The sequence below is a fragment of the Ostrinia nubilalis genome, chromosome 14, assembly GCF_963855985.1.
Source record: "Ostrinia nubilalis chromosome 14, ilOstNubi1.1, whole genome shotgun sequence".
Lineage (NCBI taxonomy): Eukaryota > Metazoa > Arthropoda > Insecta > Lepidoptera > Crambidae > Ostrinia > Ostrinia nubilalis.
In genome coordinates, this window is record NC_087101.1 from 12,164,686 (window position 1) to 12,192,169 (window position 27,484).

The window sequence follows — 27,484 nt, forward strand, 5'->3', positions numbered from 1 at the left end:
AAACAGGATAATAATGAGTAGGAATATACAGAATCACAGGAGATACCTACATCTCTTTAGTTAAGGAAACCGAAATGTCAGAGTAGAGCCCCGAGATAGTCTATTTTTTATGATTATGAAGAGATCAGGGGTTAATTTGTTAAGCTACGGACGGTATTCCTCCTAATAATTTAGGCAAAAAATACGCGTTTCACCAATCTTTACGAGTTCGCTGAACCCTCTAATGACGGTGGGCGTTTATCCCTGTAATTAACCTGTAACTTTAGACCTAATTTCATTCTATTGTAGACCTAATTTAGACCCAAATAAGACAGTCAAACGTGCAAAAATAGACAAATGCCACCACAGCTAATCTATTTTTGCGATTTCAGTTCTAAAAATGTTTGTTCCGTACAGAAAAGGTAGCCCATGGCAACGCCCACGCGTTGTATGGCTCGGTTTACTTGGATATTTTCGCTCTCGTTCGTTACAGTTCAGTATCTGTTTCAATCAGAAGGTCGTCCTTGAAAAAAATCCTGTGGGCAGTTTCTATTTATGGGATGAAAACGTGCCCCTTAGATGGCTGGATTGAATAAGAAAATAAACCTTTTGGTGTTCATGATAAATGAGAGCCGACGGATCGGATAATTAGGTAGTGCGAGTCACTCTCACTACCCTGTCATCTGAATATTTAATCTAAATTACCTAGGCTTTAAGGTTGTTAATGTATAAGTAAATAAGAGTAACGTGACATAGAACGTGTAAATTTTATTTCAGACCGCAAGTATACCATAGAATTAAATTACTTAGAAAGTACTTTGTTTATAAGAGGGGTGAATTGAAGAATAACATTGAGGATATTGAAGCTTATTTACAATTCAACAAGTGTACGCCAGAAAAGCCTGCTCCCCGAAAGGAAAGTTGCTATATTACACGAGCGTTTCGCGAATTGTGGAACAACTTTATCGTTAAGATAATTCTCTGTGGAGGCGGAAGCGTATCGAAAATTCTGATAACTGGTTACAATCCGATTTTGGGGCACATGACTTTGTAAGATAATATACGAAAATGTAGAGTTCCGTCAACTCTTAATTAAGGGTTGAACGTGTAATATAATGGTTAAGTTTAGGCGTCAACAGGTCACAAAACAATGGAAATAGAATTGTTTCTGACCCGCGTGCCAGTTAACATGATGATGTAGAAAACACTGAGCCTTGACTTTTCTTGTAAGTATAATGAACAATGGGCATATTTACCACGGGTGCTCTTACGAAACCTGTTCCGCCAACTAATAATAATTACAGTTAATAAATAACGAGAAATACACCGTAAAGCACGATAAAAGCGTTCGCTATAAGGAAACGATCAGAATGTTAACGACAGAACAACTAACCGCTAATTTACCGTCGGACGTCGAACAAATACAGGTCGAACTATAAAGGTTATTAAAATAGCCTTTTATACTTCGACTTTTATAGTTTTGATTAGGAATCGTTGGATTTTAATTTCCTATGCACTTGTCTTGAGTTAGTGGTGAGGTGGAGCAGTAAAAATATGCCAAGTCGGAGGCGGCGGCCATTGTCGGAATTTTCATCGGCGGTGCAGTCGCAAGTAAAAACCGGCGAATCGAGAACAATCCCACTCTGATCGAATGGCCACCCACCACGGACAATCTAGGACGCGGAGCTTGCGGTACACTTGCGATAAAATGCTGTACCAACTTAACATTTTAATATTTCCTTTTTTTTTCTTCCTTGAGCTTCAGATGCAATAAAAACAACGTCACAAAAATTAAACAAGACCTAATTAAGCACATTATTCACTGCAAAATGAACTGATATCAGTCGAGACGCCATCGCCGCCGACTCTCATTTTAAGGCAGTTTTGTGTTGTGCACTGATTAAGTTCCTTAATGAAGTTCGCTCGCAATGCCGTTTTAATTACTACAGACGAACTCCGAGAAATGGAGGTAACGGCATCGTATATTGAAAACACGAATAAATATGATGTCACTAAATCAAATATGACTGAAACTTATAAATGCACGAAACCTTTTGTTGCTTTATCGAAGAGTGAAGAAAACACGAGGTATATATAACCAGATCATTATTGACCACTTAGGTCAGCGGCAAACATTCTCAACAGGCCAACGCCCCACTGCGAGTTCTAACATTGCAAGCTAAAAGAAGTCCAAATTGTAAAGAGCGCAAGTTCGAAAACGGCACGGCTGCGGTAAGATAGACCGATCGGGCATCCTATACAGTCCACGTCAATGCAGTTCCAGGAATGCATCGGCCCCCTTTGCAATATTTTTGTGTTATAGCGTGCCAATTTGGCGCGCATATTTTCCTGGTACCCTAGCCACGTCACAACGCAAACGAAACACAAAAGATTCACGGATAAAAATGGTCGTTATAACACAATAGGAGTCCAGATGGTATTGAATATACACACATTGTGATTTTATGGTAATGCCCGCATTGATGGTGAAGTAATGTTCACCATTGGATTGCGAGTGACCTGTTTTTGCTACCTGGGCCCCAAAACGGCAACGACCAAGAGGTTATTACACCTGCTTTTTGTGTTCGGAATAGAGCGTAAAAGTAATTTTAATATTACATTTTAATACGGTTAATAAATCTTTGATTTTCTTTTCAGCACATTTGTTACATGTCACACACAATTTACTTGTGCTCGCATTTAAAGAATGATCTATCGAAAATTAGAAATTTTTACAACTTATTGTTGAGTGTAACCTCTCGATGTAAACTTGACTCAATTACAACTGGTTTTCATAAACAAATATTAAACAATGATAAACATTTGCTAGTTAGTCGTACATAATGCATTTTATTGGCCCGAGCGAAACAGTTAAACTAAATAAAGTGCAAAGTTTGCTTTTGCGTGCTCGCGTTGTTCGTAAACATTCGATAGAGTTCCGCTCTCGGCAGACACTTTAAAATGTCACACATGAGTATAAAATTTGACGGGCCGTGAGAAATCTCCTCCAGTAGGGACTTACTGACTGTCACATAAAACTCAAGTTTTAAGATGACATTATCACTGAATCACGAGACGTAGGGCGGAGACATACGTAAGCTCCTTTTATGTATCGAAAAATACTTAGCTGTAAACAAGATACAGGCAAGTAACCTTTTACATGCGTGTAATAGCAAAAAAAGGTGTAGAATAAAACGAAAACAAGATTCAATTATACCAATAGCTTTATCGTGTTCATTTAATAAACCGCTTCATTACTGTCAGTTTGCGTTGCTGAAAAGGGCAAGAGGGTAGGTAGTGGCAGTGAGTAAGGAAAAATGCACCGCGAGTTCAGCTGTCCTTAATCCAGAGGGTAGGATTGGAATTTAATAAAGAGTGGATTAATCAAGATCAATCCGTCGGTTTCCTTTGTAAAAGTATAAAGCCGAAATCCACATTTCAACTTCAGACCTTTTAGGGGGGCCGAAGGTGCCTCGGATCGTCACACCGTCGACTCTCGTCATACAATCGATGTTGATGAGGAAACTTTCGGATGGAAAAGTTATTTGGTGTGAGCGAGTGAAGTATTATAGGATGTGCATTAAAAATTGCGATTGTCAATTTGTATTTTATTAAACTTTTTTCGTTATCAAAAGAACGATTATGAAGAAGGTTTTTCCGAATCATCATCATCATTTTCAGTCAAAGGACGTTCAGTCCACAGTCCACTGCTGAACATAGGCCCTCCAATCTTTCCGAATATTTGTAACAAATTCTAACTCAATTTGTTGTACGTTAGTTAAATAAACTAGGACCATTGTATGTGCGCAGCGCTTATGCGCTTTAGCAACAATGATAAGGCCATCTTTTAAGAAATCTATGATGAGAAACCTTTCATTTTGAAATTCTGTTTTCCATGTGTATACTTAGTAAACTTAGCCGATGAAAGTGTACATGTTACAGGAAATGTATAAAATCCGTCATTGTATACAATTCCTAGGAATTGTGTATAAGTCCTAAAATCACCCGGAAATGTGTGATGTAAATTATATTAGACACATTTCCTAGGAAATTTACACATTTCCTAAACAGCAATCGGAAATGTAATTAAGATTTTAATGAATACGCGTGGACATACGGTGCGAGGGGAGGATATTGCATCATCCGATTACGCGGGATCTCTATCGAATCGTAAATTTTTTTCACGCCTAGTTGTCTATGGCACACAAATTTTAAGCCTAAATTTTTTTTTACACAAAATTATTTTTATTACGCCACTTTTTTTTCTCCGAAACTTAAATGGCGCTGCCGCACCGCGGCAGCTGTGTATGTGTAAGGTCGCAAGTCTAACCTAACCTAACCGAGACTTTGTTATCCAGCTACAGAAGTATTAAAACCTTCATGCCAATAAGTTTAATAAAAGAGATGTTAAAATTAGGGATTTCAAATACTTCAGCGTAATATGCGTGATGCCGAAAGAAAGGATGCCAGTAGGCAAATATTTTTTTCAGCCAATGTATAATAAGTGCGAAAACAACTGTCAGGCTAAACAATAATAATTGTGAGTTAAAAGTACCTACCGGCCAATGTGGTTTGGCTAAATGAAATTTTAGGCGTACCGAGGGGCACCCGATCACGCGACCGCGCTTGTGCCGCTTAGTTTTATACATTTCCTAATACAATATTGGAATTCTATAAAATTCCTAGGAAAAGTATACATTTCCTAGGATATGTGCGTATTAAAAAATCTCTGAAGCAATATTTTATACATTTCCTAAATAGCTTCGGAATTGTATACATTTCCTAGGAATAGTATACAATTCCTAGAATTCATACATTTCCTGTAACATACACATATCGGTCGGCCGATCAAGAGCGCAAGACCGTAAGTTCAGAATACCTTGCGCGCCGGCGCATATTTCATTTTATTTTGCATACCGTCCGCGTCCAGCGTCGGCAACGGTCCGCGCGACGCGACGTTTCGTCACTGGCCGACGCGAACCACTCGCGCGCTTGCCGGCTGCCATTCATCCGCCTGTGCGCATGGCAACCGATTCTAGTGCGCTTCCGAATACCAACGGCCATCATATTCGTCAGCTGTTGCCAACCAAACGTTAGTTAGATATACACCGTCGTTACAAAAGGGAGTTATTGTTTGATTATACTAATTAACTCATATCGTTTGATCGTTGGCGTTAATCAACGCTAATTAAGGGGATTATTCATTATTTGAACGAGCTGAAAACATACACAAAACTGCATATTTATTGATACGTACAACAGTTAGACATAGCGCCACTTTTGGACAAACTTTGGGCACACCAGAAAACACAGCAGTATTGCAAAGGGTAACTTATTATCAATTTAGATATTTGTGACATTTGTGACTGTCAAAATAAATAATATTTTACAACCAGTATTTGATTAATCATTCGGTACAAAACTGCACTGCAATGTGAATTCATGAATGAAATCAAACACAATGTGTTACATTTTGCAAGAAAGAAAACATCTGGTGAAAAAAAAACTGAAAAAGCAAATCCGTTCATTCATACTCGATTACTATACGTCATTTTTGCTATCGAACTTTTACGCGCGATAACGCACCGGATGTTTGGCCATGTGTCCTATTGTTCCAATATTGGAATAGGATTAAACAAATTTGAATTCAGAAAATGTATGTTTCAGTAACATTTAGTTATTAATGCCCCTTTTCTGAGGTCAGCGTATAAAATTTACAGTTTTTTGAAGCATTTCCACTGCTCTGATGGTCTGACGCAAGTCTACCATTGCAATAGTACCTGCTAGAAAGCTCAGTAACCCCTTTTTTAGGTTTATGAAGACAATAAATTATTATCTAATGTTAAACTAAAAGAAAAAAAAAGTAAATAGAAAGTGTCTCCTTAATTAAAGGAAAAATAGTTGGATGTAAAGTATCAGTAACAGAAAATGGTGAACCGTGTGGTATGTATTACTTAAAACCTGATTTATCTACTTCAAAGACCGCGTTGCGTGTTAAAACATTTACCTATCGGTTAAGTACGCGCGAATGTCAGACACTAATTGAATTGAACTAGTACCGGTTTGCAACAACACCTACCGGATGTCTGGCTAAAACTAATGTTTCGTCGAAATGCCGATAAAGGTATGTATAAAGCGGATACGAATTAACTGTCATTTATCGATAGAACGAGTTTGTCGCAGACGGGCAGGCTATTATGTAGGTATTCTTCATTCATTGGAATACGTGTTGTTAATGGAGGGGCGCCAGTGTTGAATATAACAAGATAAAGAAATTGCCTTGTATTATCTTGGCGACTTTCAGTAACTTCAAGCGCCGCCGCATAAAATAAACATACGTTTTAGTTTCTTTCACGCGCTGGAATAATTACCACATTACAAAGCATGGGTGTCTTTTTTTTTTCAAATTCTTTCAATATACTAAAGTTTTTGATCCTTATAATACGGTCAACTGGACATATTTTATCTACTAGCTTCCAAAATGATCAATATAATGTTGAAAATAATGCTAAACTCAGTCAGCAATACGCAGTGGGCCGGCTATTTCGGTTGCAAAACGGATGAAAGGAGTACATCTGTAAAAGAGTTCTCGGGTGGAGAACAGGAGACCATGTCTCTGCAAGTAATCTAAGAGAGGATCATGACCGAGGCCTTGCTCAATAAAACTGCCAACGGCCTATAGAAAATAGTTTCTTTAGCGCTTTATATGGAATGCTTCCAGCAGTGACCTGACCGTCATAGTTGCAATTAGCTGAAGGAATGATGATTGTTTTTACAGCATATGCAGCTATGAATGAGTGAATTTGAGGCCCTCATCTTGTATTAGCATCAGAGGCGATAAGAGCTGTGACGGTAATAGTTAGCACATTATAAATGTAAATACGACGCTATCGGTTATCGGTCCGCCCCGGCCGTTGCTTGTACCGCCAATCGCTGCAAAGGTGGTCTGCTCGCAACGGATGTTTGTGGAAGATAACGCAGATCTCAAGTTTGTTGAACCAATAGCAATTTCTTCTTCAATCATCACGATATCGTTATATCCCGCAAGAGAAAACCACACTGACAAAAATAAACCACTCGACGACCGTTGGAATGTCTGGACAGGAAATTCCTTTACTGAAGTGTATTTTTAAACTGGAAGTTTCCGACACTTATCAGACTAAAAAGAACTAGTCACTATTGCGTAATTAATCGATATTTAATTGATGACTTAAAGAATAAATGTTACGTTAGTGTTATAATCAGTAAAAATCTGGCACCTACTTAAATCCAGTACCCACTCATCCATCCATGATAAATATAAGACTGATTAAATAATCTCATTACAAATTAATCTTGCGTAACTTCAGAAATGGAAAATCCGAAACGTGCCTACGTGCCAGAAGTTAGAGACAGTGTAAACATGCCATTCTAATCTAATGGTACTTTGGCTAGCGACTCGAGCTTATCAAGTTATCAGTGACGTATGCGCGTACTAACGAAAGTGGAGTATATTATGCGCGAGCGCAGGCGTCACGCTGCGTCAAACGTCAACTGTTTCTATGAAAGATTTAACGTAACTCTAGAGCGTTGATAATTTTTTTATGTAGTGGTGTTATCAAATCAAACTAAACTATTTATTTTCTTGCAAATATTGCATCATTGCATCATGCTGATGAAATTCTGCTATGACTTTACACAAGTGAACCTTAGTTCTGATGGGTTAACTTGAAAATAAAAATAAATTAACAAAGCTGCAAGACTTAGTGGAGGTTAGGTGGCGGACAACTAAAATAGAAAACTATCGCTAAATCATTTAAGTCGTACTTACGTTATTTAATTAAAGTTGAACAAATAGACAACTGTTCGATATGAGCCGATTGGTTTGTTGGTAAACAAATCAATTGGCTCACAGTTCAAATAACGCCACCGACAGGCGTGACAAAAACTGTGGACATTCTAGTCTGTCTGTTGTAGCATGAAAAGCATAAAAATAGTCCATTGAAGACATAATGCGAATATTTCAAATGCTTTATTTAACAAATTAAACAGGAATATGTTGAGGTACCTAAAACAGAGATTATCAAAGACCTTGGTTCAGACAGTAAAAAACCAAAGCAACGCAACAACAAGCATAGCAAGAACGCGGCAAAATCTGCGGACGCACTCGCCTGTTGCGAAATGACGGTGCACGAAACCGGGAAGGCTAAATATAGCTCGCAGGCTGACAGTGTATCGAAATATAACGTAAACCTGATTCTGCCAGGGGTCTTTGAGCACTCCTTAGCGTCAATCTTTATTGTGAGGAAAATTTGAACGAAACAGGTTTTTATTTGTCTAAAAATAAAACTAAAGTTTAGGAAACGAGATGATAAATGTAGATTTTTCTTTTTTAATGTTCCGGAGATGTTTTTAGTTCAAATATAACAAACAATAAACTTCGCCAATAAAATGTCATTTCATCTGGGATTTTTTGTTAAAGAATCTTATTTGGATGCCGCCTCCACATTCAAATTTCGTATCTCTGCGAAATCAGCAATGAGTCACTAGAGGCCATTGCTACATCAGCTGACTCATTGACTGCCGGCACCGCGGCGAGTGGGAATGGGAAATCTATTGTTTCCCACTACGTCCTCCAATTTAATCAAGACACAAGCCGTGAAAACGTTTTGCACGCTAAATATAAACAAATTACACACAAATCAGCTACTGTTATCGGGCCTATTGGGAATAATAATGAGGAATTACTTCACTGTTTCACTTGGCTTGCTCTCAATGACTTCCCGGTTCGCTCTCGCCGACATTTTTTTTTCAGGCTATTTGTAATTAACGTTGTTGATGATACTTCTGACAAGGCCAGTCCTGAATTCAATTTTAGTGTAAGCCTCAACGTTTTATTACGGCAATAGAGCGGTGTGTAACAATTTTTTTCCGGCCGGGTAAGCCCGTGTGACACATCCGGAGTCCCACGCGATTACGTAGCGGCTAGGTCAAACCTATTTTCATGCTTTGCGCTGGATGTTGCCGGCGCGTGTATGTATTTATTGTAATCATTTACCTCGGCAATTGTTTGTTTAGTGCGCGTTGCAGTGCCGGCTATAAATAGATGTTTGGAACGACCTTTGATACTACGCGTGATATTAATAGATTAAGTTTTTCTTCTCGAACATTTGGAATTTTCCTTACAAGTCAGTCGAATATGACCAAATACATTTTAAAAACAATGACTGGTTACATTCAAAGTGTATATTTTGATAACATCCAAATGGACACGCGTTCTAAGAATTTAACAATCGTCCAGTCAGCTGTTAAAACAATCCAAGGTGTGGTGGCATTGCATGGAGTGAGTCAATGTCTACCATCTGATTCATTCGACGGGTAAGCGACCTTGCATGCACCGACTGCGAGACTAAGTGGTTGTACTAATTACCTCCTAGTCCCTCAAACGTCTGCAGCGAGAATTAAAAAACGTATTCAGCCATCTAGAATAATATTAAACAACAAATTGACAAATGAACTGAACACGAACGTAACAGAACAATGATGAATGAAAGTCAGCGTCTATGTGAGCACATGCGATAACTGTCGTCGATTAAGTTTCGGAAGCAAGGTGACATCGGCGACCCGAAGGTGACCCACGTTTGAATAATAAACAGTTCGTCGAACCCAACATTATTTTTCGTCACCTTTTCGTCACTAAGTTTATAAACTCAACAACGGCGAAGTACTTTACACGAAAGTCAAAGAAGGATTAAAAGTTTTATCGACACCAAACAGGCATGAAAATGGCGCCAAGTAAAAATTGCTACATTAAAAATTTCACGGGCACCAAATTCGTTAAGTCGAATCATCGGGAAGTTTGTGAGCGACGATATTTGAATAGGAATCTTTGACAGCAGCTTCTTGGAGGAAACTGGAAGATAAGAAACTGAATGGTGGAAAAACGTTGCAAAGTTTTAGTAGCATTTAGAGCTGCGAGTTGCAAACGGAACAAAAACCTTTGAAACAAAGCCGAGACGCGGCAGACATGAAAAACACTTGGTTTAAAAAGAAAATATAAAATAAGAGTAAAAAGATGAAGCGAATTTACCCCACCGGGGTGGGCAATAGAGGCAGCCGCGAACTAATTGCGAAAAACGAGATTAACGCTCAGTGTAGAGGCACTAAACGAGGATGGCTCTCTGTTTACCACCGCTGCGCCATTCCTTTTACAACACCACTAATAGACTTATTTTATTAGAGAGATACGCCGAGATAACAGTTACGTATATTAGCAACTAAGTAATCATCATAAAATCGACACCATAAAACTCTGCCTACTGTGTCAGTTGTCGTAACATGATTCAATTGGACTAATTAAACAGCTTGGAATGCGGGGGAAATACTGAACGAATATTGTTTTAGTTGGGGAAGTTCTTGGAATCGCTTCGTTCTAAGAGATTTGATTTGAGCGCGAGAAATATATTATTTTTACATTTTCATTTTCGAGAATTGATATCTATCGCACTTCTCGTAATTATACCGATATTATAATCGTAATTTTGTCTTCTCCTTCAACTTTATGTCTAGCCTTTAATTTAGAATAAAAAACTGGCCCAATCCCAAGTACCTAATGCAGTTCCCTAACATTATAGTTAGTAAACCAGACCTGGGGTGTGATATCTGCTAACAAAACCAAGTGTTAGTGCACGGAGCTAGTCGCAATTAATCGGCGGAGACAAGTGCGGAACAACATCGGGTCCTGACCGGATCGTGGGCCGGCGGTGGTTAATTGCCGGTAACCATCCCAACTGGATTACCGCTCGGACGCCACTTCCACCAGATAACACCATTGCCAATCATCACAGGTGGTAAACCAGAGAACATTAAGTTCGGGGAGTGATATTGACGAATCCAAGCGTATCCGCGGCTAAGAGCTAGTCACAATTAATTGGCGGAGACAAGTGCGGAACAACACCAGGTCCCGGCCGGATCGCGGGCCGGCGGTGGTTAATTGCCGGTAACCATCTGGATTACCGCTCGGACGCCACTTCCCCCAAATAACACCATTGCCAATCATCACAGGTGGTAAACCAGAGAACATTCAGTTCGGAGAGTGATATTGACGAATCCAAACGTACACGTGTGTATCCGCGGCTAAGAGCTAGTCACAATTAATTGGCGGAGACAAGTGCGGAACAACATCGGGGTGCTGGTTAATTGCCGGTAACCATCCCAACTGGATTACCGCTCGGACGCCACTTCCACCAGATAACACCATTGCCAATCTTCACAGTTAGTAAACCAGAGAACATGCAATTCGGAGAGTGATATTGACGAATCTAAGCGTATACATTAGGGTGGTCCTTATTTTTCGACTTTTGAATTCTCCCCGGGGCACTTTCTCATTCGATTATAATAATATACCTCTAAATGGGCATTTCTCCACTAAATGGAAAATCGCTGTCCCAAGCTAAATTTATGTAGTAAACCTTAAAATTTCTCAGGTTTTGTATCAATACCGACATAGAATTAGGTATTCTTAGCATGACATAGCATATTTAGTAATTTAATCATGGAATATTCGAATAAATAACCTCAAACGTCTCAAATCACAGTCCCCTGGTACGTCCCTTTTCCAGAATTACACATTTTGTTACAAATGTTTATTATATTGCTGTTGATATTTGAATAAAAAATATCCAAATACATTAACAATAACAGTTAGCATCTTAATACATCACAAACAATGTTTACAATATAATTTTAATCAAAATATCCTTCTGAGAATGCTGTCCTCAAATTATTAAAACATTCCCCTGTTAAAATTTTAAAACCGGTTTAAAGTCATATTTAGTTTTGGCGCAAAGCACTTAGATCGCGAAACGGAACGCAATAGGTGTTAAGGTTGTTCAGTTGTGTAGCTAGTGGACAGCCGCTATTTTGTTTAATGCTACTACTGCGTCATCTGGTGAACCACGCGTCTCGGCCGTCAGTGAAAACATTCCCCTGGTGAGCCTTTTTTTTACTATTTTAAGAGTTTTAGTAACGACAATTTGTTTAAATTAATTAATCTTCTAGTATGTAGCCGCATAAGTTGCGTTTATTTTAATGTTTTTAAATGATATTGTTTTATGAAGTATTCACGTAAAAATAACATTCCCCTGGCGAACATTCCCCTGTCATTTCATAGCACAGGGTACTGTTCATACCACAGGGGACTGTTCATACTACTGTTTTCCTAGGTTTTGACCACTAAAATAACGTCTTTTTAGTAGGTATTATCTCAAAATTTCACCAAAAAAGAGGCTACGCGAAACATGAGAAGAATTTCTAGAACAAAAACGTATAGCTGCTGCAATTATGATATCATCGACTTGAAACATTACCCTAAAAGAAAAATTGAAAAAAAGAAGAAAAAAGAAAAACTTTAAATAAAATCAGTTAAAGATATGAGTTGTCGTGAGCATAAGGCTGTAAAAAAGGTTTGGAGGGAGTACTGTGCTAAGTTTCGTGCAAAAAAGAAAGTCATGAAGACATAACAAATAATTTGTGTTTCTTTACGAGATCGAATCAGAAATGAGGAGATCCGTAAACGAACTAAAGTCGGTGACATAGCCCGACGGATTAGCAAGCTGAAGTGGCAATAGGAAGGCACATAGTACGCAGAACTGATGGCCCATCGGCAGCAAGGTTCTGTAGTGGAGGCCGCGTGGACGTCTCACGCTGCGTTTTACGGTACACAAGGTGGACCGACGACATTATAAAGGTAGTAGGAAGGCGCTGGACGCAGGCCGCTACGAATCGATCAACATGGAAGTCTTTGAGGGAGGCCTATGTTCAGCAGTGGACGTCCTATGGCTGAAATGATGATGATGATAATGAACAAATAATTTCGGAAGGGAAAATACCTACATCTGATTCAGAAGATTTCGCAGAAGAACAACAGGCGCCTTTAAGATCATCTGACCCAACACGAAATAACAAGAATAGCGTTTCAATATTACATTCACCAGAAACGGGGTCAAAAAACAAAAATTTGCAGTAATAATGTTTTTTGTTTATTACTTTTTGTATTTTTTTGGTTCTGTTTTAAAATGCAGGATACTACATTTTTGATTATTATAAAGACTGACTTTAGTGTCATACAATTTAAGTCTTAAAACTTAATTGTTCATTAAGTTTAATGCTACTGTTATTAGGCTTAAGAAAAGTCATTATAAATTAGTAATATTTGTTTTAATAATAATATTTTTTGTTTCAAAAACTTACATATTTTTATAATGGCAAAGAAAAATAAAGAGTTTGTTTACTCAAAGAAAAATACTAATTGTTTTTGTCCATAATACATTCCCCTGGGTGGTTGCAATGCAACAGTCCCCTGTCGCAATTTTGCGAAAAATCACCAATAACTCAAAAACTAAGAAGAAAATGTGTGGGCTTTTTTTAGATATGTATTTAAATTACTATTGCCCTGAATTTCGTTAACAAAATTTCTCAACATTTAATAAAATTACTTCAGGACAGCCTTGTATGGACGATTTTCCAAATAGCAGAGAAACACCCAAATATGAAATTAGCTTTTTTTGTTTTTTTTTTTGGTTAAGATTTAGAGGTCGCTACCAGCTGTCAAAATATTTACAAAAAGCTTTGAAGATCTTAAATCATGGTTTCAGAAATGTTTTATTTAAGTGTTTATATCACATTTTAGGTGCAAATGAACATCGCATAGATAGAATAGACAATCGCTTCTTGTCCCCTTCTCCCCTCAACCCCTCTTCTGTACCGACCCATGGTACCGACGTGTCGAGATACTAACAAGTAAACACTTATATCTTAAAAATAATTGATTCAAATAATGTACATTGTACATAATATCTTAGTTCATAGCAACAACAATAATTTTGTAATATTTTATTTGGCTTTGGCTAAAAATAAATGAATCTAACAAATATAGATTTTGTGTTTTTACTTAAAATTCAAACCTTGGTAGCGACCCCTAAATGTCTTTTAAAAATTAAAAAAAAAATAATGAAAGACTTTCATATGGTATATATTCAAATTACGTGGTGCCCCGCAAAATATAAGAAAAATTTTTTTTTTCGTAGGAATAAGGACCACCCTAGTATACATGCGTATCCGCGGCTAAGAGCTAGTCACAATTAATTGGCGGAGACAAGTGCGGAACAACATCGGGTCCTGACCGGATCGTGGGCCGGCGGTGGTTAATTGCCGGTAACCATCTGGATTACCGCTCGGACGCCACTTCCACCAGATAACACCATTGCCAATCATCACAGGTGGTAAACCAGAGAACATTAAGTTCCGAGTGTCATAATGACACTCGGAACTTGATATTGACGATATTGACGATTCCAAACGTACACGTGCGTATCCGCGGCTAAGAGCTAGTCACAATTAATTGGCGGAGACAAGTGCGGAACAACATCAGGTCCTGACCGGATCGTGGGCCGGCGGTGGTTAATTGCCGGTAACCATCTCAACTGGATTACTGCTCGGACGCCACTTCCACCAGATAACACCATTGTCAATCATCACAGGTGGTAAACCAGAGAACATTCAGTTCGGAGTGACATTGACGAATCCAAACGTACACGTGCGTATCCGCGGCTAAGAGCTAGTCACAATTATTTGGCAGAGACAAGTGCGGAACAACATCAGGTCCCGGCCGGATCGCGGGCCAGCGGTGGTTAATTGCCGGTAACCATCCCACTGGATTACCGCTCGGACGCCACTTCCACCACCACCAGATAACACCATTGCCAATCATCACAGGTGGTTAACCAGAGAACATTCAGTTCGGAGTGACATTGACGAATCCAAACGTACACGTGCGTATCCGCGGCTAAGAGCTAGTCACAATTAATCGGCGGAGACAAGTGCGGAACAACATCGGGGTGCCGGTCGGATCGTGGGCCGGCGGTGGTTAATTGCCGGTAACCATCCAACTAGATTACCGCTCGGACGCTGACCTGAGCCCTCTTATTCGTGCTGTATTCCCCACGTTTTTGTTTTGGTCTGAATGGCATTTTGTATGAACAAATCTTTGAGCAATTAATAATGCTGCAGTAATGGAAGTTGTTCCTTTGATTTTTTTGTAAGACTTTATTCAACTTCTTCAGGTGTGTGCTTCTTGTCTTTAAGTTACCGGAACAGGTATAAAACATTAGTTACTGTTTAATTACCACAACTACTCAAATCTAAGGCAATTTAGCAGAAATTAGTGCTTTCAGCGAAGCAAATAAGTAAAGCTGGTTTCAGTCGGCCAGAGTATCGTTTAATCGCTCTGTACGTCTTTCGTAACAAATCGGACGGTGCGTAAATCTTTTTAGGCCAACAAAAAGGCTTGCTGTATTTCCCTCCATGTAGAGATAGATACCTTTATCGCCGGGAGTGAGCTCAATAATTCCCAACACAATCCAATTACTAATGGGCAACTGCGTTTCGAAGGGTTTTCTGTTTCACAGTATTTCTAACCGTGAATACATTGAGCATACGTTTTATGATTGAAATAACAGTTTGTAAAATATTGATGATGTCGATGAGACGGCATTTTGAAGGCTTCAAATAAAATGACTAGCGGTCTATTTCAAAGGCACATTAAAAATCCAATTAATGGACTATAACCGACGCAAATAATTACCTAGCATCGGAACACATCAAACTGAATGAATCAAACAATGATTTTACCGCAGCGAACAGTTTGAGGGGCGAATTTCCTATTGTCTCAAGGTCGACAATTTTGAATTGACGCTACTCAGTGGAACAATAATATCTTACAAACTTAGAAATTAATTAAGGTAGGACAAATTATATTTCTCTCGAATTTAATACAGACATCATTTACGGAGGGGCGAAATAAAAGCTGCAATGATGTTATAAACGTTAATTTGTGGAGACTGGGAAATGTAGCTAAGTTTTCCGGATGATTTATCGTATTACATTTCGCGAAGTATTTTCAGTTTAATTAGTGTACAACTTCAGCGGTTACTAAGCTCGTTGGCCTATTTAATTGTGATTAGAAAACCGTCAAGATATCGTTCGTTCTTGGCTTTGCTCTGCATGATTATAGTTACTTAGTAGTACACCAAGAGCTGATTGGGTAATTGTTTCCGTGTTCTGTTATTTGTTTTAATAACACGGCATTTATTCATCTGCGCCAGCGATACGTACAATTTATTTCAATTTTCGTTACGCAAACCTTGTAAAATTACAGAGTAGAATTTTTACATGGTAATTAATGTATCATTAGAACTTCTTAGTGGTTTCTACTTCCGACGTGAGATTGTAAATGCCCTTACAAATAATTACGAGCGTTGTGAAACCAACACAGAAACATGAATGCTTTACTACAATAGTGAATACTTTAGTTAGAATAGATTACTTGAAAGTACCCACTACCTTCAGAGTTAAAAACTTAGCAGTGTACCCCACAATCAGTTGACATGTGTTTCCCGATTCTATTTAATTGTATTGTCATTATGACATTACATAACACAGATAAGTATAGCCATCTGAAAAATAAATGGCCGAAAATGGACTTTGAGTAAATGGTAATAAACAACTGTTTAAACTGCCCGCAAGCGCTGCAAGTCATAAAATTACTTAATCGTCTCCTTGAAACACTTTATTATCACATGCTTATGGGCGATGGGCGCGACATACATTTTTTGTAGACGTAGCCGGTTTTGTACGAAATGTCAGGGAATATTGAAATATTTAAAAAAAGTTTCATCAGAAAAGCCGAATTGTTTTGCGTGTTGTTTATTGATCTGATTATTTGTTTTGGCTCACTGTTGTGGGTCAAAGTAATTGGGTTAAAAGTTTTATTACGAATTGACTGTGCGAGTTAATTTTTACAAGAGAGATATCAATAAATCAGTAAACGATCAAGGAAGTGGCGTAAACTCTTTAAGACTGAGACAGTTATGACGTCATAATAATTAATACTGCAAGGAACAACTGTAAACGCAGAGAGAGAGCATTGAGTGCACGTTGAAGATTTATCATCAACTCAGTTTGATTAAACACAGCGACCGGCCAAAGATACAGTAATTATACGAAGTGAAGCGACAACCGCGTCCCCATTCCCGCGTAACTTTCAATACCGCCGTATCGGGGTTAACTGTGACAAGGTTGTAGGCAGAGGACAGTCTGAGAAACGACGTAATCGTCAACGTTTCCGAGTAAATCGTGTGCCCGATGACCAGCATCCGAAGAGCCACAAGCGCTCATTGTGGCTCTGTACAGCGCGAGAACAATGGACCTCCAGGTAGGTCGGCAGCCGGCAGCTGACGAAGGTTGAGCGATGTCAAGTAAATTTTAACACGCAATTAGTAACCCGGCGAACACCTTGGCACCGATCGCTTGGGCCGCTCAGGGACGCTCTTGTCTCCAGTAACATTTACAGCCATAGTCCGTTCACCGCAGACCGACGCAGGGCCCGGATACGATATTTAAGGAGGCCGCGAATAGTTTTATTGTCGGGTGCTTAACGCGCTCTTTTTCGGTAATAGGCCTTTCGGTAACAAACGCAGATCATTATTTAGCACGCAATCTGTCGGTTACGAACAATTTGCGATACTACGACCGAACTTCGTCGTTGCCACGCCAATTCTTTTAAATAATTTAATTGTTGCCGATGCTATTTTTGATTTATTGCTGTTATGATTGGGTGTTATTATCAAATTTCGTCTCAATTAGTTGAGGCCCTGACTGCGATAATACTGATATCTTTTATTGGACGTTTTTAGATATCACCAAGCCAATTGTTTCTAACAATTTATCAGCACACTAAAATAGCTACATGGACAAAATTGGTAAATCATATGTGTGGGAAAGATAAATATTTTTGCGCTTGTTTTAAAATGTCATTTAGTGGTCAGGTGCAATATGAATCAGTGGATGCGTCATGTTTTCTATGTAGTGACAAATAATATCCTGTAGGATGTGGTCACCTGAGCAGTTGGGAGTAAAAGTAGAGCAATTGCTGTTAAACGGGTGACTTTTTATTTGAGACTGCGTTAGTTTTTTCTGATTGATGCTTGCTTGACAACAGATCGTTGCGCTAGATGGAAAACTGTAGTCTGAGGCAGACCGCACCCCGCCCAGGCGGCGCCAGGCGGCGGGCGGCCACAATAATCCGGGTGGCAACAACGGGCGTGACGTCGCGCACTCACCTTGACTCACTTTAGTTGGCCCGCTTGCATTACACTGTTTGCTAGCCGTGTACTCGTGATTAGTCTAGAACCCGTACGTAATTCTCATCACATGACTTGCGGTGCCGTTGCCGGCTGAACAGTTTGATGGCGCCAGTGCTGTCACAAGCGTCACAGCTGATCAAAGCAAGAGCACACACACTGGAAACACATCGCTGGAGGAATCCATAGAGGTCCCACGCCCATGGAGTAAGCTGTGACGCGTTTTCCTAGCGCAAAAAAGAAAAATCAACAAGGAAAATTCTTTGCGCGTGTGATGCGTACATGTATGCGTGCATCTTTAGATAGTCACAGACGGCTGCAACCGCGTAGGTATCAACGCGTGATTACGTGATACGTGGGCTCAGTTACAGGGGTACTTATCGGTGCACCGCAGTTTCCCAGTCATGTAACTCGGTCTCTAATCATCGTCTGAAGAAGGTTCTAGATGCGGTTAGCAACGATAAGGTGACGTTTGAAAGATGTATACTGTAGGAAACAATTGAAGGTTTGTTTACAACATAGTAACACTTGAAACTGCCATGAACTTGACATTAAAATTGTCATAACGAGCAACATATAAATGTGTACAACGAAAGCGACTAGCGGGGCTATCGTGCGTTCTAGAAAGAGCATGAATGTTTTCTTGTGAAACTAACCGTTGCTATGAATGGGCGATATTGCAGTTAATTGCTAGATAACTCGAACAGCTGATGCTCCGCCATTCGTATCAACACGATACTCATGGGGCGAAAGCGTGATGCTAGATAATGCTTGAGATATTTTAACGATTGGTATCTGGAAAGTTGTGATCTTGCTAGCCTCTTATTAACAATGATAAACAATTGTTTACTTGGATCGCAATTACATAGATTGAAGAATAAAATTCATTCAGACAATATTATTGAGCATCAAGATCATAAGAATCTCCTGCTTCTTCAGCAAAAGAGACACCCAATATCCTGCTGCTTTACTTCCTAATTCATCAAATCATTCAGTACACATTAGAGACCTTATCATAAATCAGAACCAAATATTAAAAAACCAAATCCTTTATCAGCAGACGGCTCATTAAGATAAGGCGATTGCAACAGTTGACCGAACCGTGTATTCCGATCTCCTTGACTCGAATCGCGCTGGCATAGGCGACGTATTACGAAACGAGTGCGCCCGCGCTGGCGCGTTAGTCATTGTCGCAGTCGAATCTAGTGCATGTGTTGCTACATACCAGTTATGCACTTTTCAATTCAATGTATGCATGTTTGTTGATCATTTTATATTACGCAATGTAATTTGTAAGTCCGTTTCGCGACCTCGTTTGATTGACATTGTTGCGAACTAGTTTTGGATCTTGCTGCACCATCAGTTTCACGGGATAGCTTAGTTATCATCTTGGTCTTGATTGTATCCATATGCCGAAATATAACTGCACGCTGGAGAGCAGTCGCAAGCAACGCGCTGGACTGACCTGGTCAAAACCGCACTCAATGGTCCACTCCACGAGTGCACAAGAAAGGCTGCAGTGCGGGAGGAATGGCGACGGATTGTGAGGCTTGCCACCGGACCGGGTGTGACGACCACGACCACTTTGGCAAGAGTGTAGCGACGAAGAAGATCTCCCGAAATAGCGTTGGTATAATTTGGGGATATCAACACAAAACAACGCTATGTAAACTTTACAATTTGAGATGAGGAAGTTGAACTAAGCTGCGAGCTCAGTAGAAGTACATGAAACCTGTCACGCGTTTGATTGCATTTGGATTATTAGGCATAAAATTGGGTGTCGTAATTCCAATTTATAAAAACTAGTTGTGCAAACGTCAATCATAGGCGATTAAATATTTGTCAACTGGCGATTTGCGTTACGCCAGGCAAATCTATTGTCACTGGAATGCCAATGACGCAACCAGGTCATTTGAAACCAATAAGTTGGTCGGCGAAACCACATTGTGGTCAGTTGACGGCTACTAATAGACAAGGGGAATCGAGAGTAATCAACACTAATAGTAATAACTATTCAGAAAAGGAATAAAATATTTCTTTCTATTCCAATGACAAACTTATATACTTCTTTCTATTCCAATGATAATTAACCAAAATAGCCGGCAATTTATTTATATCAATAACTACAATTATACATAAAGCTTGACCTTAGAAACTTCTTATGCATAATATACGATTTTATAATGAATGCTGTTGGGTATTTTATGGATTATTTTTTTGTTCTAAAATAATATTGCTTGTGCTTTTTTACAATATTGGACTGAAGACTAAGGAAATAAACCTTAAGGTAAAATAACGATCGGTTGAAGGTGCAAAAAGGCAAGTTTTAAAATGGAATCAAATTACATTATGATGTATCGTAAGAAGTAGTTTTCCACGTGTAAATAAATCATGGTTTCTCGATGTTTGTTCGATTTAGAACTGCAACGAGTACAGTCATCGTGTCGGTACTAGTGGCGCCAAAGGATTGCATAATGCGAATGCACTGGTAATTTACGCGGACAAAGAGAAAAACATTCAGCAGGCTTCATTGACGTAGGAATAATAAATTGAATGTTTTTTCCAAGAATAAAACCAATATTACTTCGTTCAACAGTAAAAAAATTATGATTTAAAACTTAACTAATAATGGTTAAAACGAACATATCAAGACTTGTTAAAAGATGCTACATCATTATCATCTACAAAAAAGCCTTCAGACGAAAGCTTTAGTTTAATCTACTTAAATTAAAGGCAAATTTTTCGAATTTTAAACTTTAAAAAGGTTTTTCAATCATATGGCGGGTAAACCTACTTCAAATTACGTTGTCTCACAATACATTTTGCTGTAACTTTGCTTTATTGGACAATGTCTTGTAATTAATGTCCATATTGCCTATTTAATGACTGCCTTATCTCTGCCCATAAAATAACATACAATTTATTTGTTTGATCCATGCAAGTCGTTCTATCACAGAAATTGCATCAAGTGCAGTAATGGAATACTACTAATGCGTGAAGAAAATTACGGATATTTTTAGAAATTTCTACGAATTTTTTCGTTTATTTAAATCCAAAAAAATAAGCATCCACGTAATAATATTATTATGTTATTATTATAAATCTCGGATCCAACGAACAAAGCAAACATCAGTATTCAGAATCCGCTAAAAATAGTTTATCTCGTTAATGCTCCATGAATAAGAAATATTACTTGGAATAACCTTCCGTCTGGCAATCTTATTGTTGTAGACCTTCTCAGAAAAAGGATACAGGGCGTGTTTGTAAAAAGTTGCAAGTTGAATTTATGTGGATACTTGCAACTCTTGCAAGTCATTATTTCTCTCCCACTTCACGCGCTCACCTCACACGTCATAGCTCACTTGGCTGGCAGAAAGCCATGTAAACATACCACCAAATAGGGCAACGACCACGAACGAAACGCAAATAGCACTTAGATAATATTCTAATAATAAACAGTTTAATTTTAAACGCATGTGGAGTTGTGGAGGGGACGGAGGCTCCACGTGTCTTTCAAATTAATTACCCCACAAAGAGAAGTATTTTAGAAGCTGGAATAACATTCTATATACTCTTTGATGTTTTCAATATGAAACACTATCAACATTACCTTCATTAGATAAATATTATGACGTAATAAAAACAAACATAAAATGCAATTGCTTTGTTGTGTCGTTTACATAAAAATAGAGTGGTCTAAAAAAAGCGTTATTAGAGGTAATGGAAGAGAATTTGTGACGCCAAAAATGAGGCGGTTAATATTTTTAGGGCGCGGGCAAAATGTATTACGTCAGTATATTTATACGGAGTTATTATTGTTTGTGAAATATGAAATGTTTATTTACAATTTGATATTCAGGAGTAATAAAAGAATAACCAATAAAATGTATTTTTTAAGAATTTGTTAATTACTATTACTATTGCCTGACACCCCGTATATTGTGGCATAGCGGCGAAGTTGTTGACCGTAAACATACACATCTCGCGCGGTTTTCCGCGTTTTCTCGCAGCGCGTGTAGGAAAGTGTGACGCGATAGCCGAGCGGCGCACCAGTGAAAACTGCCCACGTGACTAAGGTCGCCCGCACTTAAACTACTTTAATTGTCAACACAAACAAACGGCTATTTTTATAATATGGACAAGCAAAACTATATTATTTTCGTATAATAGACCGAAAAAAATTAGAGGTCTCTATTAGAAAAAAATACTTGCGAACCGGCAATTAACTTGACGAGTATTGAGCTCACCACAAATATTTTTCGTATTTTCGAGTTATTTTTGGATCATACCGAAAATAGTTCGTTCAGCCATATTTTTTTCAGTTTTTAGCAGCGTAATAATTGCTTAAACGTGTTTCTTAGAAAAACGATAAGTTACAACATGGGACGATACTACTGAGTGAAGTCGTAGTAATGATTTTTCTTTTTTTTTAATATCCATAATAGAAATAACTGTGTCGTCATATTTGTAATGAAAACTACTCTACATCGTAGACTTCGACCGGTAGCATTGGAATATTGACTCGACACCAACAAATGCCGTAGCACATTTTACGTAACGCTTCCAGCAGTATCATCGTCATAGTTAGATGACGCGTCCACTATGAGTCTATGATCGTCTATGACGCACTACTGGAGTTCGCGAAAGATCTCGATCGTTCACACATACCTTTGAACAACTTTGACCCGTGCGATAGTGAATATAATGAGTTCAATTGCCTGACATTCACAACCTATATAACATCAGCTCTGTCTTTCTAAAGAAAATGAAAAAGGACAAGACTACGTTACAGTCAAACTTAGCGAGTTGCCTTATTAGCATAATTAATTAATGCCGGTTGGATGAAAACATCAATCGTGTTGACAGTGGCCTGTCCTTTTCATTACTTAGTTCGGGAAAGAGACAGTATCGCCTAATGTTTCTAAAGGTCACGGAATCAGGGCCATTCGTCTTCTAGCTAGTATTATGACATAATGATTTCCATGTAATTTCTAGTGACGTCATTTTTCTAGAACGAACAACAGCACCTCATGAAAACCACCAAAGAATCTTATAAAGTCGTAATAGCACCTATTTTGCAGCAATAATAGTCTGATGCGCTGTCGACTGTTCAGCCAGCATATTAGACTTACCATTTTTGTTGAAAAACCGCGCTTATTGGAACGGCATAAGATACCACATTGTAAGCTTGATGTGCCGTTTGTACTTGGAAATTGTGATTACTGGCGCCGGCGTCGACACGTCAATGAAAATTGCCCCACGTGACCAAAGGTCGGACCAACAATGCTGGAAGGTTGAAACAAACGTAATGTTCTATTTCCACTTGTATTCTTTCTTTCGCGAATTTTTCCAAGGGCATTTCATGGAAATGTACGTTGTTAAGTGGTTTATTGTTTTAGTGGAGACGGCTTCATGGCGCAGTGGCGCGGTGGGTAGCCTTGAGCTTTATGTCTCGACAGGGTTCGATTACTAGTCAGGTTGAGCTTTTCTAAATTGGTTTGCATATGAATTTCAAGTAAAAACCATTGTGGTCCCTCGCAACACAATGTTTTTCTTTCTTCAAGCTGATCTAGTTTTTTGGCGCAAACAATTCAGGGAATATGTCTAAAGCATTATTCCCGTAGTGTTTCTTAGAAGGTATATTTCATTACAGATATAATATAAAAGATAAAAGGCAACTCCTACAGCTATAAAATACAGCTGCTGTCAATTTCAACGTAATCCTGCCACTTGTTTTCTTTAGCTGTCGTAATTTCCTTCAAGCAAATAACGAATTGCTTGTTTTTCATGTCGGCAACTGTTTTTGAATTCCTCAACGTCCAGTTACAGCAAAATTTTACGTGTTTATTTAAATTCCGAAAACATTATAAAACAGCTAATAACATTTAATACGGTCCGTTTACAAAGTGGCCGCCGACTGAGAGCGACTAGAAGCGTTATGCGATACGAGTTCGACTTTTCAGTGGAATGTACTGACAACATTGTAACATCTTATTCGGTTTTAATAGACGCTATTTTGCAATTACGCTGCTGACTGTACATAATAATGTGGGTCGAATATTAATATGAAACATGATTAACACGGTCACACGTTTCATTGAGTAGTGCATTCGCTGGTTCATTGAGAAGTTTTTTATTTACGATGCCATAAATTTTCTCCCACGCGGCCGGCCGCCTCCTAGCAACGGGCACCCACGGTTATCGAAAAAGGTCGATGTGGGCACCATTGTACACCCACCATCATCGCTTATAATGTGCGGATATTGCAAAGTGCTGTTTTTAAACGCGACCTAATATACCGACACGCGGCGGAAAATCCACAGCATTAAAAAACGTTACGTACGACCGATTTATCCGCATGGGACATGTAAACAATAATTACAAAAGTATTGTACTTGTAGTTTAATCGCTGCGAGCGAAAATCGACAATGGCAGTTGCATATGAAGTTAATTAATAACCGCAGATGACACCGGTTAATTCCGGATTAATCGAACAATCGGGTGTTATTCGATATGATCGATTGTTATCCGTTGCCGGCCGAGCTGCAGAACGTGGTGGTGTTTTCAATAGGTAGTAAATTAAAATATATTGTGAATGGACTTACCTCGTTTATGTGTTTATAGGTCTTAATGAGGTCTACGCTGAGTTTTCTAAGCGGCGCCGTGGAGGGGTCCCGAAAGTGATGTGGTATTCGAGCTTGCATCGCCTGGGCAAGTGAGAAAATATCGTTAGTTTCCGAAATAAGTACTCATGTTGGAAACATATAAGCAAAGTTTTTAAGCATGTGATAAACACTAAAATATATTTACACAATTCCTACACCCAAACATTACATAAATTATACCCAAACTGGAAATTCCAATAAAATATGGAACTTTAAAACAAGACGAGTGAATGATTCATGCGGGATCTCAAAATATAAACAATAAATCAATCTAAACTACAAACAGACTTAACGGACTAAAGCAAAACTTAAGTTCAAGATGTAGTACATCAAAGGAAAGCAAGTGTGCGGTACTTTGAGACACGAGACAGTTTGTATTAGGGATTGCAAAATTTTCGAGTCTTTTGTCGTCGCTCTTGCACAAACTTCTTAGGTGAGGGAGAAAGGTAGAGTCCAAAATACAGGTATCACCTTACGGAGTAGCCCCCTGGTAAGTACGTAATAAGTAGGGTTGGCATCTATTAGTACATTATGAAAATATACGTCAAAATTTTGAAGCGGAAAACGAATCGCCATATTATCTCTTTCTTAGCAACGATTTTTTGACATAAAAATACAATATTGTTTATTCTGTAGTTCACAGATAAAATATACTTCATAAAAGATAGCAACCCTATTTGCCTGAGGCAATCATCGGAGTTAACCGTATATCTGCACTAAGTACTACTGGCTGACACAATCGCACCCGCACCTACAGCATTACTAAAGTCTAACAATGTTTCTATTTCATTTTCCGTGAGAAATTTTAGTGTTGCCACGATCAAAATCGAATATACCCTTGAAAAAATCTTTTTTTCTTTACTTGGAACTGACTATGGGTTTGATCTCAATCTCACCTCATGGTAAGTACTGAAAGATGGAGGATTTCGATGTCATAAGAAATGTCTACAAACAAAAACATATTGTTTTAAAATGTACGAGTAAAAGACGTGTAAAATATAATTACGTACAAGTTGTGAGAAACTTATTAAACATAAATATTATAATTTGTTTTGTATCAAAAGACACGTAAACGGTCAAACCACAAGCAAAGTGATCAATAAATAGGTTCTACTTCTAACCCCGTTCCAAAGGTAAACAATTCCCATGTCACAGAAAAGGGCCGTCGGTACATTTAGCTCTCACTGAAAGAAAAGTTAGTTCCAGTGAGTGTTTAATTAGTGACAGTTTACGGACTAATTTATTTACTTGCCGTAATGTCTAGACGCGGGTAGTTAATGGCCCTTTTAATAAAACAATAGGCGTGGCGCACACGTTACTAGTCGAGGCAACTCTTAACGTAAGGATTGAAAACTTTCAGTTTTTGGGACTCTAAACGTTACGTTAGTAAAGTTACTAAAGCTTTCATGCTGGATTTTATACTGAACTTCGGTGAGCAGGGGTGACAGAACAAATTCTAAAGTAATTGAAGACCTTTTTAATTTCTAAATTTTAAACAAAGTAAAGGACGTGTAAACTATTCCCTCGAGTTATAAATGAAGCAAGACACACGTCCGCACCGGGTTTGATTCACTTTTGAAGTGTTCCCATCAAAGTTTCCTAATTCAGTAAGCTAGCACATTGTAACTGTCTGTCCGACTGTAATGAATGCTGACTTCGAGTATGCACTACATTGTAACCGGTCGTAAAGTTGTCAACGCCGGAAAATGGCTGTAACCCTGTATTGCCACTTCATAAAAAAATACAAAGATCTTTTTTCATGTCACAAAAGTATCTTACAATATAATTTAGGTTTTTGGGTAAATAGGACAGAGCTGAAGAAGAACATTATCCACCAGTTAGTTTTTTTTATTTAGAAGGAAGGCTTCTTGATGGTGGCATTGTAATAATATGTACACGGATTCCTAGTATTCGGAGGAGTTAGTGAAATGGGCAACTGTGATTCGCCTATTGAAGCTATTTTGATATCTAATAATAGTACTGAATCGGTATAAGGAACGACTCCACCGATATGTTAACCGAATAAAATCAATTTTTGTGAGATAAAATATTATGATAACAAATATAACAGTGATGTTGTATTTGTAAGGATATCTTGTCAAGGGCCAAGACTCTTTCTTTGATATACAATAATAATATATTAGCTACATTATCTTCACCGATCTGTTAACCAAAAAGCTTTACTTTCTACAGTTATAGTTTGATAAGTCCATATTTTTAGTAGTCAAATCAAACCTACGAAATTGATATAACTGAAGGACGAATCACAGCCGCACACGCCTACTGCACCACCTACGTCCGAGTTAGAGTTAGTGACGTCACCGCGCCCGGCAAACTGCCTCGTGCATCATTTACCTTAGGGGTACAGTAGCGGCAGAAAGCCCGCTGGGTGCGCTCGTTGGAGCTCACCTGAATGTCTGAGGGGGCGCTCATCGAGGCCAGTTGGTCTTCGGCGACCAGTCTCCCGTAGAGGGGAACGTGCCGCCTTTCGCCACCGGCCTCCGGCATGCCGCCTCCGACCACGCCCACTGTAACAATACAAGCATAGATTAATGTCGTTGTCGTTTACATAGAACACATCTATACCATAGTCTATACTTAATATTATAATGCTGAAGACTTTGTTTGACTGAACGCGCTAATCTTAGGTCACTACTGGTC

General features: G+C 38.7%; 1 protein-coding gene across 1 annotated transcript in view; it reads right to left on the bottom strand.

Annotated features, from left to right (window-relative positions):
• The window catches only part of LOC135078189 (serine/threonine-protein kinase minibrain), a 139,022-nt gene that overhangs the window by 90,947 nt on the left and 20,591 nt on the right, over positions 1–27,484 (bottom strand). The window contains exons 2-3 of the mRNA XM_063972775.1: positions 27,233–27,351; positions 24,764–24,865 (exon numbers count right to left, since the gene is read on the bottom strand). Coding sequence (XP_063828845.1) covers positions 24,764–24,865; positions 27,233–27,351 — 221 coding nt within the window. The remainder of the gene's footprint in view (positions 1–24,763; positions 24,866–27,232; positions 27,352–27,484) is intronic.